Source organism: Hesperophylax consimilis, chromosome 16, assembly GCF_061612785.1.
Source record: "Hesperophylax consimilis isolate HC1 chromosome 16, BYU_Hcon_1.0, whole genome shotgun sequence".
NCBI lineage: Eukaryota > Metazoa > Arthropoda > Insecta > Trichoptera > Limnephilidae > Hesperophylax > Hesperophylax consimilis.
In genome coordinates this window covers 18,225,230-18,240,314 of record NC_142851.1, presented here as the reverse complement: position 1 = coordinate 18,240,314, position 15,085 = coordinate 18,225,230, and the positions used below count along the sequence as shown (strand labels likewise).

Here is a 15,085-nt window from a genome sequence, read left to right as displayed (position 1 = left end):
AACGTCTCACTTCCAAGTCAATGCTACTATTCTGTTAGAAATAATTATCATTGACGGGTTGTTTTACAGAATATGAACATTTTATCAATTTTAAAAGTTAATATTCAAGTTCTGTTTTTATCCATTAACTATTAAACAACCGGAACGCGACGAAATAATAACAGGATTTGAATAGAACTTTCACAGAACTTGAATTTTAAGTATAAACTAATTTTAAATTTGATGAAATGTTCATATTCTGTAAAACAACCCGTCCTAAGAACGGGTTGTTTCGGAGAATTTGAACAATTCATCAAATTTCAACGTTCATTTTCGGGTTCTGTGAAAGTCCTATTCAAGTTCTGTTATTATAGACAAGTTACTAGACAGAATTTAAATAAAACAAAACTTGAAAAAATCTTTTGCTGAACCTGAAAAGTAACTTTGAAATTTGAAGAATTGTTCAAATTCTCCGAAACAACCCGTCCTAAGTGTGTTTGTGGAATGATTTGAACAATTTTAATGATTCACTCATTCCTTTCCTCAAAAAGACCCCTCAAAACATAACGTCAGTTTGATTTCAACAATTTGAATGATTCACTCATTCCTTTCCTCCAAAAAACCCCTCAAAACATAACGTCAGTTTGATTTCAACAATTTGAATGATTCACTTATACCATTTCACTAATTCATTCCCTCATTGCATTTGAATTCAATAATTTGAATGATTCAATCATTCCATTTTACTAATTCATTCACTCATTAATTCACTCATTCCAATGGACTTCAACAATTTGAATGATTCATTCCTTCCTTTGCTCAAAAAGACCCGTCAAAACATAACATCTCCATATTATATGACATAGGCCCCAAGATAAATTATTTTCATCTGTGGAGTTAATGTTAAAAAATATATTTCAACTTATTTAATTCACAACCTATAGAATCCAGGTGTTACGTTAATTTTAGTATTTTTTATGATTTTTTTCTATTTACTTTTCTTTATTATATTGTTTACACTTCCATTGTACAGTTGCTCAACGACACAGGATGGTACTTAATTTGGAGAATAAATAAGTGCTCTACGAAAATACTTGAACGCATTCAAATACCATGGCAGTAACAACCGGCAATCACAAATTCCAAGGTAAATCAACTGAATAATGTATTAAGAATGTTATAAACGCATGTTGAAAATTTCGAACCGAATAAATTTATTTTCAGATTAAAGCTTGTGACAGGCCACGCTATAAGCGCGCTATATTTTCGTAGCTTGGTCACATTACATTGGTAGTCTATGGCGAGAATGCTGAAATATGCTGAGATATGCTGATATATGCTGAAAGAGGCCAACCCATAATGCCTACAGTGCAATGTGTCGCCTACCTTGTATTTTTTACGTGACTTCGGTGCTATGAAAACTTAAGCTTTCTAGCTAAACAAATCTAGGTTTTTCAATGTACATTCTAGGTGGTATTGATATTTAATCAAGATTAATAAAATAAATATTTCTTTTTCAATCCATTTTGAAATTCACTCTCATTTTAATGGATGCAAAACTTGGAAGCGGAAATTAACCCACTTGTGCTGAACCTCGGCAGATGTCGATGACAATGTATCAACTTTTGATGTCAATCATGCACACATTTCTCTGAAACCGGGCGATCGTACAGCAGTTAATATACTAAATAAATGTCGGCCCTACCCGCTCGGCATCTGGCAAGGTCGGTATCGCGGTTAATTCCGGTCCCTGGGAAGGAAGATTCAATCCTCAGCCAAGTAAATAAAAGTGTAAAATAACTTTTAAAATAGATGTATTATAGACAAAAAAAGTTTTTAAAATTTTTAAAGGCCAACAAACTTCTGAATTTATGCGCCAAACTTAAAAAGCATCAACACGATCATGATCATTCAACGAAAAACAAAAATAAGATTTCCTTTCCCAAAGAAGTCAAAATCACAGAAATAATAATATGTACTATTTTAAGTTAAATAAAAAAATAAAAATATTTCGGTCACAACTGAATCAGAAACATTGAAAAGAATATATGTTTTGCGTATAAAGATTAGAATCTAGATGAATAATATATGTTTTGCATATGCAGATTAGAATCTAGATCAGTCATACTCAACCTGCGGCCCGTCGAGCTATTTTGTGCGGCCCTCAATACATTTAATATCAGGAACATGATTTACAAAATCTGGCATTCTATATCACGTTTCACGTTAATTTGAGATTAATTGCGACTTTGACGTACAGACATTGAAACCCGAAGAGGATAGTATAAGTATAATATACTATCTATATAATATAATATGGTATAAGAGTGTTGCTACTGCACACCATAACTGCACACGCTAGATCTATCTCTAAAAAACAAAGATTTGACAGACAAATATACGCGCAAATAATTTTGCTCGTGGCAACACATTTTGACAGTTGCAAATCTAAATGGTTAACAGGGTTACTACCAACGAAGGCGATGATTATATATTATTATTTATTTATTTAACGCCCAGAGGGCTTTTACATGGTTGGTAGTATAATTTTAATTTGACAAATACTTTCAAACATAAAAAATAAGAATAAAATTACATTTGATAAAAGCTATGCAACAAGTCATACAAATTATCATATCTATTTGATATAATTTTTTTGCGGCCGGAAATTTTCTAAAATGGAATTCTCTAGCTACCCCCCCCCCCCCATGGATTTCGAAAAATCGTTGTGGGGAATTACATAAGATGTTTTTGGCTGTGCGGAATTTTTTTCAGCGAATTTCTATAACAACCCCCCCCCATGGATTTTAAATATATTTTGCGGGGAGCACTCATTTTGTATTTTTTTGTGGGGAATTATTATGTTTTTTACAGAAATTCTCTAACAACCCCCCCCCCCCCCCATGGATTTCGAATAATAAAAGGGGGAATCAAGCTCACACCGTTGGCAAAACCGACCAGTATAGTGTTGCGGCCCGCGTAGCTTTACAAACATATGAATGTGGCCCGCAGAAGAAAAAGGTTGAGTATCACTGATCTAGATGAATAATATATGTTTTGCATATACAGATAAGAATCTAGAGGAATAATATTGAATATATCTTGTTTCTCCAGTGTTCATAAAGGGTTCTAAAAATGATGTATGCAATTTTTATTTTTTTATTTTTTTTATTTAATGGCAATACAAAGTAAATTAAAATGATACATTAAGTAAAAAAAGGATATAAAGTGATGTAGTTTGTTCTCAGTCCTCCCCACTAGGTATTCCTGTTCCGAGGCGGACTGTAGTTTGTTGTATTTGTGTTGATCATGATTTCCTCATCTTCTAATTTGTTGGTTCCCACAAAATATAAAATAAATTAAGCAAAAAGTATTTATGTTTGTTGTCTGTAGGTTGCGTTGGGGTTACTTCATAAATTTAATGATTTCCTCAACTTCATGTTTAGTTAGCCATAATTCGATGTCTTTTTTAAACTTTTCTCTATCCTTGGTGTTTTTAATTTCAATAGGAAGGGCATTATATAATTTTGTAGCATGGAAATAGTGGTTCTTCTGGCCGAAAGATGTATTTAATTTTGGAATGTTTAGTAGATTTGAGGATTTCGTTCTTATAGTGTAGGTGTGTTGTTCAGCAAGGTGTTCATATTTTTTCTTTAAAATTGAGTAGTGCATTTTTTGAGTACAGTTTTATAATGCTGAACACGTAAAATTTAAAAAAAATTCTTCTGATGGAGTCCTTATGGGTACTTTCAGGGTTATTTTTATTATTACTTTTTGTGTTTTAACGAGCTCCTTCATGTGAAAGTTTCAGGCAGATCTCCATCCAATAATCCCATATTCTAAGCGTGATTGGCAAAGAGCATAGTAGGCATAGTAGAGCATAGTAGTAAGTTTTTCCTCGACAACCATGTATTTTGAGAGCATAATCCTCAGCTGGTTGTCCTCTGGCCGTTATAGAAAATGTTAAGTATTTCGTTTTGTTGACATTGTTCAGCTTCTTTGTAATCGGTTACCCAATCACTTTCATTAAATAAAATAACGGTGTCGTCGGCAAAACAAATTATTCTCCTTTTGTGTGTAAGTTGCAGATATCGTTAATATAAATCACAAATAATAAATGTCCTAAGATTTTTCCTTGCGGTACACCATATTTTATTGGGAGTGGTTTACGTTTATGCTTTTCAATTTTAACACACTGTGTATGTTCTGACATGTAGCTTATTAGCAGGTTTAAAGTTGTGTTTGACATCCCGATTTTTTTTAGCTTCTTGAAAAGGATTTTATGGTCTATTGTATCAAAGGCCTTTTGTAGGTCTATAAATATCGCCAAAGATTTATTTCCCACGTCTAAACTTTTCGTGGTCGTATTTATGATATCGTCTATGGCGTCGGTAGTACTCAGGTTTTGTCTAAAACCATACTGAGTTTTCGATAATAGGTTATTATCTTCTAGGTATTTTATAAGTTGTATTTTTAGCACTTTTTCCAATATTTTAGAAAAGTTACTTAGAAGACTTATCGGTCGAAAGTTATTGATATAATTTATACATCCTTGACAGACCTGGCAGAGCCTCTATCTTCGTAAAACGTCACAGCGGTGCTGCCAAGGTCTGGTATCTGTGAGAGGATAGTGTGTCAGCGCTTTATTAGCAGCAGACACATACCTGGACGGATGACGAACCTCGTGCTGGCACTGTTGGTGGACGCGGTGGACTCTTTCGCTGCAGCAGCTGGCCCAGTTTCTTCACCACCTAGGATTCTGGCTGCAGAGTCTCCATCTTCTATCTTCGTGTCACCTGTTCCTATACTTCATTTTACTTAACTTAACTTCACTCTATTTTTTTAATATTTATATTTTCTGTAATACCTGCATCAACTGTAAAACGCCCCTGAGGTGATATCTCACAAAAGCGGCGCTATACAAATTATCCAATAATAAATAAATAAATAAATAAAAATCCTTATTTATATATAGGTATGACAGTTGTTACTTTAAGGGACGTGGGAAATATGTTTTTAGTTATAGACAAATTGATTAGATGTGTCAGTGGGAAGGCAATTTCTTCACTGAGATGTTTTATTGTATTTGTTGAGATTACTTCATCCCCGGATGATACATTTGGTTTTAAGGAAGTAATTATGTTGTTGATTTTGTCAACGGTTATTTGTTTGATATTTAGTTCCCTTTCCAGATTGCTAGCTTCATTTGGTTCGACTGCATCATCATAAGGTGTAATTTGTTTTGCTAATTTTTATCCAATGGTTGTGAAAAAATTATTAACGTGATCAAGAATTTTGTCAGGGTTTTCAGCAAGTAGAGTGGGGACCTGGTTTATGTTCAGTTCATCGATTTTTGATGTATTACTGGTGGATATAGAATTGGTCGCTTCATTTAAAATTTGCCACATTTTTCTGGGATTATCGTTTCATGCTTCTATTTTATTTTTATAGTAGGATTCTTTTGTGGTGTTAATGATGTTTTGCAAATGTTTCTATATCTTTTGTAGTATCGTAGTTTGTGTATATCATAAGGATTTTGCTTAAGTTTTTCATGTAATTCGTCTCTTTTTCTTATACAGTTTATAATATTCTGTGAGATCCAAGGCTTGATGTGTATATTCTTATGTGAAATTTTATTTACATTTTTTTTGGTATTGGATACTATGTTATATTTGATAATATCAATAAAGCTATCCCACGCATCATTTGGGTTGTCAATATTATGTAATTTATTCCAATCAGTACATTGCAAGTTTTGTTTAACGGCATTCCAGTTTGTTTCAGATTTTTCTATTGTCGTCGGTCAATTTCTAGTTTTTCTTTCTTTTTTTGGTTTATAGCTAGGATTGTTGTAAAATGATCAGTTATTGTTGATTCGTAAATGACAGATTGGGTATGTTTTTTAGTTTTACTCATAATATGGTCAATACACGTTTTGGAATTGTCAAAATTTTTTGATAATTCCAAAACCTGAAATTTTTTTTATCTAATATTTTTATACAAAATTATAAATTATCAGTTGAATAGCCCTGACATATTAATGTTGATTCAACTTCATGTACCTACCATTAGATCAAGTTCCTCTAGTATGTATTGTTGTGACAATTATTCCACAGTCTCAGGATATAACTCAGTTATAAATAGATTGCACACACTTGGGAACTTTTATGCTAAAATCGCAGATACTTTTAATATTCCCCTTGTAAAGTATAAAGCTGCACTAATAACACATTTTAACGCCACTTATTTTAATGAGGTCACTACTTACCCATTGGATTGCTTTTGATAATATAAATGCGCCAATTTAAATACCTGCGATTGCTTTATTGAAAAAAATTGCAAATTATCTCGTGATTCGGAAAAATATTTATTTTAAAATTTTAGCCATTCCTGCGTCCATTATTTTGCACTATAAAAGAAGCTATTGAAATGTTTAATCCGTTCAAACATAGATGTCGCAAATCCTAGGGTTAATAGGTCTTCTATGGAAATTTCAATTTGTCTTTTTTATTCCAAAATTCACTCAGATTGTGTCGCGTGCGTTTTACAACTGTCAGATATATAAATCATTGAAATATCGTAAGTATATCATTTCAATTTAATATTATTGTACCAGTGTATCTGCTAATAATTTGTATAACTATTTAACGTGTTTTCAACTCTATTTTATAAAAAATATTGTTGTTTTTAATTCATTTCTAAAACTAAATGTGAATTTTTGCGACGCCATTACAGAATGTATTGTTTTTACAAATATCGATTTGATTAATTCACGTGTGCATTGAAAATAAAGTTATTCCATTAAAGTGATTCGTAACAAAGAGAAAAATATAATTTTTTATATAGATTGGGTAATTTTTAAACAAGTTACTTGCATTTGAAATTTGTAGCAATTTAAGAACAAAAATTCGCCATTTTAGGCCATTTATTGAATTAAGGTCCCACTACACAATACGTTTTCGATTATTTCGTTTTATAATTAATTAATTTATTTCAAATTTGAACGAATTCAAGAATCTTCAGGTTTGAATGTATTAAAATATATAATAATTGTAGAAAATATAAGTATTTTGAAAATAAAATATATGGTGGACTGTGGAGTGTCATTATTTTTTAATATTTTTAAAGTCGCTATTTCACTGTGGATCTGTGTTGTGCTATCATATATTTTTTAAATATTTTTTACAGTGATCCAGCTTTACTAATGGTGAGAGAGGATCGCGCCAAGTCCCAAAAGGCAGCAAGGGCCCAGTCTGCTTTCTTCCAACTGGAATTTGAATGCAGAACGTTCCAGAAGCAGGCGGCGCGGATCCTTCTCCCCACTGCGCCCCCAAGAAAAACAAAAAAAGTAAGTGAACGTGTTTAAATATGCATGATACAATATTATTGTTTTCCTGAGTGTTCTGCAACAGTGAGAATGAGTTGGATTAGCGTTGGTTATCTGTGCATTGTACACATGAGCTAGAATCGGATCTGTCCATGACACTGATGTTGATTTTTTATTTATTTTACCTACTGGCTTTTTACAGATTCAGTTCACGCGTGAATGAGAACAATCCGTTAATGTGATTAATGTATATGTTTTCAGAATTCCATCTCCGGAGAGAATAGGGTGTCCTTTTTCACTAGGGACACCAGCAACATTACCTTCGCTAGTTCCCCCAACATGGTTGACATCTCCCGCTACCTTCACTCCCTTACCTGGGACATCACGGGATGAACCGAGCATGTGGGTGGACGTCCCACTCTACCAAGAAGTGTCTGCGTTTGGAAACGGTGAGTTTATTTTTTTAAACATTCTACCGGGTGCGGACCGTAATTGAAAAATAGACGCATTAAATTAATTCGTGATTTCTGTTGTTTCAAAAACGGATAACCGCGCGAGCGACGTGGACGACGAAGCGAGCGAAGTGGACGCAGTAGTCGGCACTTAGGAACCGTGAGTTAAAAAATAAATAACTAACCATCAAATCCACCATACCATTTCCCCGCAGGGGTAGGCAGAAATTATGGACCGCTAAACAACTCCGTCTTGGCAGACATAATCTTTGCTTTATTCACATGCATACATCGTCTCACCATACACTGATGTTATTCTAACCCTTGACATTGCCCGCCTCAAGTGTTTGATTCGTTTGATCGTGCTATTAGTTTATTTTTTAAACGTCGTACCAGAGGCGGTCCGTAATTGAAATACAGACCCATTAAATTAATTTGCGATTTCTGTTGTTTCAGAAACGGACATGGAGGATAGCCGCGTGAGCGACGTGGACGACGAAGCGAGCGACGAGGACGATGAAGCAAGCGACGTCGACCACGGAGTAAGCAACGAGGATACTTTATGCATGTTACCAGAAACATCTCTAATTTTTATCAATGCCGCTTCATCCCGCTTTGGCCATAGAACTTGGGAGACAAGACCAGGATGATATGCAGGCAACGCGATCGATTCTGCCGCCTGATGGTTTTTTGTGTGATAGCATCCCCAATTGGGGGTATGTTGTGAGACTGAAGTTATGGAAGGAGATGGGGAAGAGTAAGGTGGTGAAGTACTTGGCTATTCACTTGTGTTTGGTGACCAGGTCTTTCCGCATTCTTTCCAGGTTCTTTCCGCATATTTACATCCCATTAAAATGTTGTTACGACAAAGCCCCAAACGGTTAACCCCCAAAGGTCCGATTTTGGGGTCCTTTTGGAGAAGGTTTGGTGGACGTTTAATATGTATATTTCAATTCTGATCATTGAAATATACATATTGAAAAATATACATGTATTCTCGTTTTTTTCTGTATATTGTACACATTACTTGTTTTGTTTTTGTCTTTTTATGTATGTTTTTTCAATTTATCTATATCTAGTAAAGTGGCTATTTTAGATCTAGTCACTATACATAATGAAACCATTTCAAGCAATGTTCAATTTTGAAAGGTGGTCTGTCACCAGGGCGATACTGAGAGTATCACTCTGGAACGAGGCATAATGATACTATATATTGATTTGTTTAAATTATATGAAACGAATAAAAATTTAATTATTTTTATTGCAAGCAATAAATAAATAAATTGTTTGTTCTATAATTTATTTCCCTCCCAACTATTTTTTTTCAAAACCCAACTTTTAGGTATAAAAGTTATAAAGATTTCAATAAAATAAAATAAAATACTTTTTGTTTTTAAACCACGAGTTTTTAATAAGTTTTAGAACCGACCGGTTTCGCTTTACTCAAGCATCTTCAGGGTACAAATTATTACTACTTGTGGTTTTAAAACTAAAAGTATTTTATTTTATTTTATTAAATATGTCAAACCACAAAGTGGTTGATTTTTACAATAATATAAAGATTTTAACTACCGTTCTAAGCTCCTACAAGTTTGACATTAAAGGTTTCATAACCATCATCATCAACTTTGCTAGGTTAATTCACCCGGTGTGTACTGAGCTTAAACGCTGTCAATCACGTATTCTGGAGGAAAAATGTCAAAATAACACGGAATTTAAGCAATTTACAAAGTATTTTCTGAAAGATTAGTAATATGTATTGCTATGATATATATCTTATTATAAACCTTTTTTCTTGTTTTACTTAAATTTAACTTACTAAAAATATGGTCATAAATATCCAGTATTAGATCTCAATTATATAAAAAGCGGCGCTTCGATTTTGACATTGAAAAATAGACTGTCTGTATTACACTATTCAATTAGTTAAAAAAGGCAAAATTTTTAATAATTGTTATTGGTAATTGTAGACAATGAAATTATCTTTCTAATTTAATACAATTTCAGTGTGTTAAATGTACTAAATATAGTAATTTAGTTCATTACGTTTGGACAGTCCGTGATCAAATTCTTTAAAATATTTTTTTCACCTACTATTTCTGATATGCTGTTTACGATTAAAATCAAGTCTTTTTTCCACAGACATTTATCTTTCATTATCAAGTAAACCACAGACAACATACAGACATATAAAATATTTAATGTTGACTCGAAAAATTTGCTGTCACGGCAGTTTCAAAGTAACAAACACGCAGGATTCGCAGGATTATAAACTTTACGATTTTTTAATATTTTTTCTATAAATCCTACAAAAATGAAACAAACAGCAAAATACAGATTAACTCATTGGCTATATAGCATCATAACAAATTTGTATGACTTCATGTAAAATTTCTAAGTTATGTTTTTTTTAATGTTGGCGAAAAATTAAAAAAAATATCGTCTGAATATCTCGAGCAATCGAGGCAAAATTATTTATTTCGCGTGGTCGCTCCAGTGGATAACAGGTTATTGTCATTGCTTCTTTCTTTACTGTTATTTTCTTTGTTATGTTTTGACTAAATTTAATTATTTAATTTATTCATCATAATTTAATACAGCACTATGTATATGTAAAAAAAATAAAATAAAAAACTTTGTATGTAAATGGCACTTGTGCCGTAAATTCTAAATAAATAAATAGTTCCGAGAATCTCGTTAGATTATTACAAGGTTCTAAGTTGATGAATTGAATCAGAACTAATTTATTAAGAACCAGATAACAAATAATATATAAAACATTCACATCAGACACATTTAACCGAAAAATTGTATTTTTTAACACTATTTTGCAAGTTTCGTCATATTGTCAAATTCACCTGTGAAAATTCAAACAAATATTATATGACATTTGATTTTGCAATTGTAACTATTAATTCTCGATTCAATTTAGGCACTACCACACCGACTTGCCGATGTATTAGTACCTAATGATCTACGTTGCATTATGCATTAAAAGATTAGTATTCAGATGCTTGTTTAATGAGAATCTAGAAAAGGCAAAGACTGCATAGTGAAGAAGTAAAGGAACTCACCAGGCTGCGGAGCATGCGGAACCTGCGGCAACAGGTGAGGCGGGTGCGGCGGGTGCGGCGGGTGCGGCGGGTGCTGAGGGAGCTGCGGGTGCTGGGGGTGCTGCGCGTGCGGCGGGTGCAGCGCCTGCTGGGCGTGCAACACGTGCGGCTTGAGGGCGGGCGGGGACAGCAGCGCCATGCCGGGCGAGGAGGGCGCCGATTCGGTGCTGAGCGGCGAGTCGGGCGCGCGGGCGGACGGCGGCAGCGGCGCGGTCGAGTCGGGCGGCGACGGTGCCGGGGCGGGGGGCGCCCGCACGTCCGCGCCGCTGACCGTCGCCTGCGCGCGCGCCTCGTCCTGAGCCTGGGCGCGCCTCAGCGCGGTCTGCAGAGCCATCACTCTCTGTCTCTCCGCCGTCAGCCTGCACTTGTCGCAGTTGCAGTAGCGGTATTTGCAGTACCTCTTGTGGCCCTTGAGGGCGATCTTGAGGCGGTGGTTGCGGCACCTCGCACAGTTGGGCGGCGTGCGCGGGCCCGCAGAGGCGCTGCTGCTACCCCCGGAGCCACCATCTCGCCAACCGCCCCCCATCCCCTCGCTGCATGCCGCCTCCACCGCTCCCCCTGGATATTCTACCTTGAGCTGAATCTTTCCGCCGGGACGGGACGGCGGGGAACACTTACGTTCTCCTCGTACACGATCCGATCACGCCACAGAATCTCATCAAACTTACTTCGTTATCTCCCAGATATTGAACCAATTCAAGGGAATGATTAATGATCTGATTCAACCGGCTATCTCAATACCGATTTAGACTATTGAATATCTCGCGTAACTGACCTACGCGCTTATTCAATAGATTACCCGCTTCCCAGAAATTGTGTACGGTGAGTAGCACTGGATATGCGGAGCGCATCAAAACTGGCTTACTTAATCGTCATGTCAATTCAAGATTACGATTTGCACACTACCGCGAGGCAGCATAACGCACGCTCTTATTTCTTGTTTAGGTCGCAAACAACCTGTGTAGTTTATTAACCCACTTGGGTGTGTGTCCTATGACGTGTGGACAGTAGATAATATCAACTCGGTTTTCTAGCTGACATTAATTTAACGCAATTCATGTCCTTAATGCGACAGTGCAACACTATTATGCATTTGAGTCAGCTGAATAATATGCCGATCGGATCCCAGACGGTGTGGCATTCACCACTACACCCGCGAGCGTTTGAATGAGAAAATGTACAAATTTGACAGTATTTCAAATCGAGATACACGCGGCCGGCGCTGATGTTTTGTTTGTAAACAAACCGGCGGGAAACTTTTATCGGAATGAGTTCGGTTTACGCGGCACTTTTCGCGAAAAGTAGTCAATAAAGCACTGTAGCTTTAAAACGAATCGTTACTATTTTATATTATTCAAAAGCATTAGGTAATATTTATAATAATAACAACTGTCACTTTTAACACATAATCATATACGGCGTGTTCACAACTGTACACTCGTATAATTGCACTCGAAGTGATAAAGTTTCTGCGATAGTGCAAGCAACTTCCTCGAGAGTTCCTCACACGCTGTTTGCGGGCAGATTGACAACTGATTATAGCGTTCTGATCGGCGCAGAGCAAATTGGCACGAACACTGGGGCAATTATGTGGATCCCGCGGGGACAGCGATCGCCCGGGAGGAAAGTCACACAGAATGTTAGTTGGATATTATGGAGTGAGAATTTGGCGCGGTTTTACGGGACGGTGTTCTGCACAGACGGGTTTGTTTCGGGTCGGTATACCGAGCGGACGGGTCGGCCGACAGATCGCGACTGACTCGGGCTCGCGGAGACGCGGAGGGAAGGTTCCCAGTTGTCACGCGGCCAGCTCTGTGCTATGCAACTGCACATGCAACCAGCCGCCTGTTTACGTGTGTTGGTTACCTCCACGCAATAAACTCACGCTGCGCTTGTATTGGTAACTGCATCCACACTTGTGGTGGTGTACGGGCTACGGGAACTTTGTTACCGAACTACTTTTGCAATTTTCTTTATTGTTTTACACAGCAAAATATTTTTATAAATTTCTAAGTAAATTGCAATTTCTAGTCTCGATTATGAATACGCTTTGTTTATACAAAATACACATGATAAATTATTCTTGTTAGATAACGCTTATCAGTCATAAAATATGATTTTCATCGGAAACTACGTGCAATATGATGTTAATATGTAATTTAACACTACCCGACATTTGTGTTTAAGATAAATTTGTTTCATAGCAGAGAAACACATTGATTAAATTAGTTAAAACGGTTACGTAGTTATAACATTTCTTGCATTTAAATGTGGATAAATTAAAAACACTCAATATTGAATGAAGATCGATACACATAACTTTACAGTTTGGGGATTCATATTTTGGATAGTTAGGGTGGAGTTATGTTTTTAATAAATTGTATTTTAATAAATATATTTCTCTTGTAGATAAATTTACGCTTTTTTAACATTTCAGCTTTTTGTCTCACCCAAGTTATAATTTTTTTAAAACCGGTTTTCCAGTACGTTATTGAACAGCTGATACCTATCAAGTTGGGATGTGTACAGATACCGCCGCCTCGGAAAACTTCTGCCATAGGTCACCTCGAGTGTTTCGCTTCGTTTGGAAACTTAGCAAGGGCCCCCGGGTTCATGGGGTGAGGTTTGTCTAGGTCTTGGCGGCTGATGCCTTTTCCCATCTACTGTGTGGTGGATTGGATACGGAGAGACTGGTTTACGATGACCTTTTGACCTCTCCAGCCGTACTCTCTCGACCCATCGTGTGGCGCCACACTGGGAGGTATAGATCCAATAGATCTATACCTCCCAGTGCATACATACGTCAGTACCTCATGTAGGTACATATGCATGTTTGTTTGGCAGCATTCAACGTGAAGTTATTGAGACAATACGTTTATATTTTGCTTATGATCCGGATTTCACGTGATTGATTCTCATAAAGTCGGAAATTGTTAACATCGTTTTAAAGTTACGATCTGACAAAACGTTGTCTACATTCTATACCTAGCCTTATAGACATAATAAAAGAAATGTTTTCAGCAAATGAAAGGTAAAGGCAAAATTTGTGTTAAATTGTTTCGGTTGAATTTCCATTGTACGTCACTCCAGGCAATCCAAATAACTGCTACATTTGTTGTGAGCAGTCTTTGTTTGTAATTTCATTGTGTTTTGATTGTAAGATTAGAACTTTTTATTTAACGTAACCAATCATTTTAACGTATTTTATTCATAGTCCAGGTTCCTTTGGTCCAGGGGATTTATATTTCAAAGAAAAAACATATTTCAAAAGCGTGTTTCGATTAAAATTATTATTGGTGGAGTTTTAAAACCACAATATACTTACGTGATTTGTTTCGAGGTGAATAAAGAGGCGAGGTGAGTTTCCGATACCATTCACGTGGCTTTCTATACTGTGATAACTTGAAAACCGTTATTTTTGGTATTTCTGACGGCCTTCCTTGTCGAGGGGTGCAGCTTTTGACTAGCAAGCCGGATAGCGGGTTCTAATTCCAGCGCAACTTCATTTTATTTGGTTAATTTGTGTTTTTTTAAAAATTACTCATTTATAAATAATATATAGTATTTTTGTGGCACGTTCCAGAATGGAAGATACTCTCATTATCGCCCTAGTGGTCTTACCACCATTTAAATCTAAACCTTTGCTTGAAATGGCTTTGGCCGTGTTTGACGACCAGATCTGAATAGCCAGATACTTCCCCACCTTCTTCTTCTCCTCCTGCTTCCTTCAGCCTCACAAGACACCCCAATTGTGGATGCTATAGTCTCACTGTCGCTCCTGACGGTTGGGAGCAGTTGGGACTCTTGTGAGGTTTCACACATTAAAAAAGTAAAAAAAACGTTGTGATGACCGTTACCTGCTACCTGTTAGTTTTCTCCTGCGTTATCAGAAAGTACGTGCCATTTTCCTTCAAATAGGAGTAAAAAGTATTGCATGGCAACACGACTGATAACAAAAATTCATACGAATGTTTCGAGAGTAATTACTTTCTTATCTTGTGTCCAGTAAAATGGCGTGCAATGCATTTAAGATTGTTTCTTATCTCTATATATAGGGTTTTCCAATAAGATTTCCAATAAGTTATTTTATTATCTATAAAAATTCATTTTTTATTTATTTTATATACATAAACACACACTTGCCACAAACGACACATCACTTTTTGTCACTTAACACTTTCTTATCACTTCTTTTACTTTATTATGTATATAAA

General features: G+C 35.9%; 1 protein-coding gene across 1 annotated transcript in view; it reads right to left on the bottom strand.

Annotated features, from left to right (window-relative positions):
- The window catches only part of dsx (transcription factor doublesex), a 136,461-nt gene extending 123,803 nt beyond the window's left edge, over positions 1 to 12,658 (bottom strand). Inside the window, exons 1-2 of the mRNA XM_089640995.1 lie at positions 10,990 to 12,658; positions 10,855 to 10,905 (exon numbers count right to left, since the gene is read on the bottom strand). Of these exons, the coding sequence (XP_089497121.1) occupies positions 10,855 to 10,905; positions 10,990 to 11,397 (459 nt within the window). The 5' untranslated portion in view covers positions 11,398 to 12,658. The remainder of the gene's footprint in view (positions 1 to 10,854; positions 10,906 to 10,989) is intronic.
- Between the last annotated feature and the right edge of the window lie 2,427 nt (positions 12,659 to 15,085).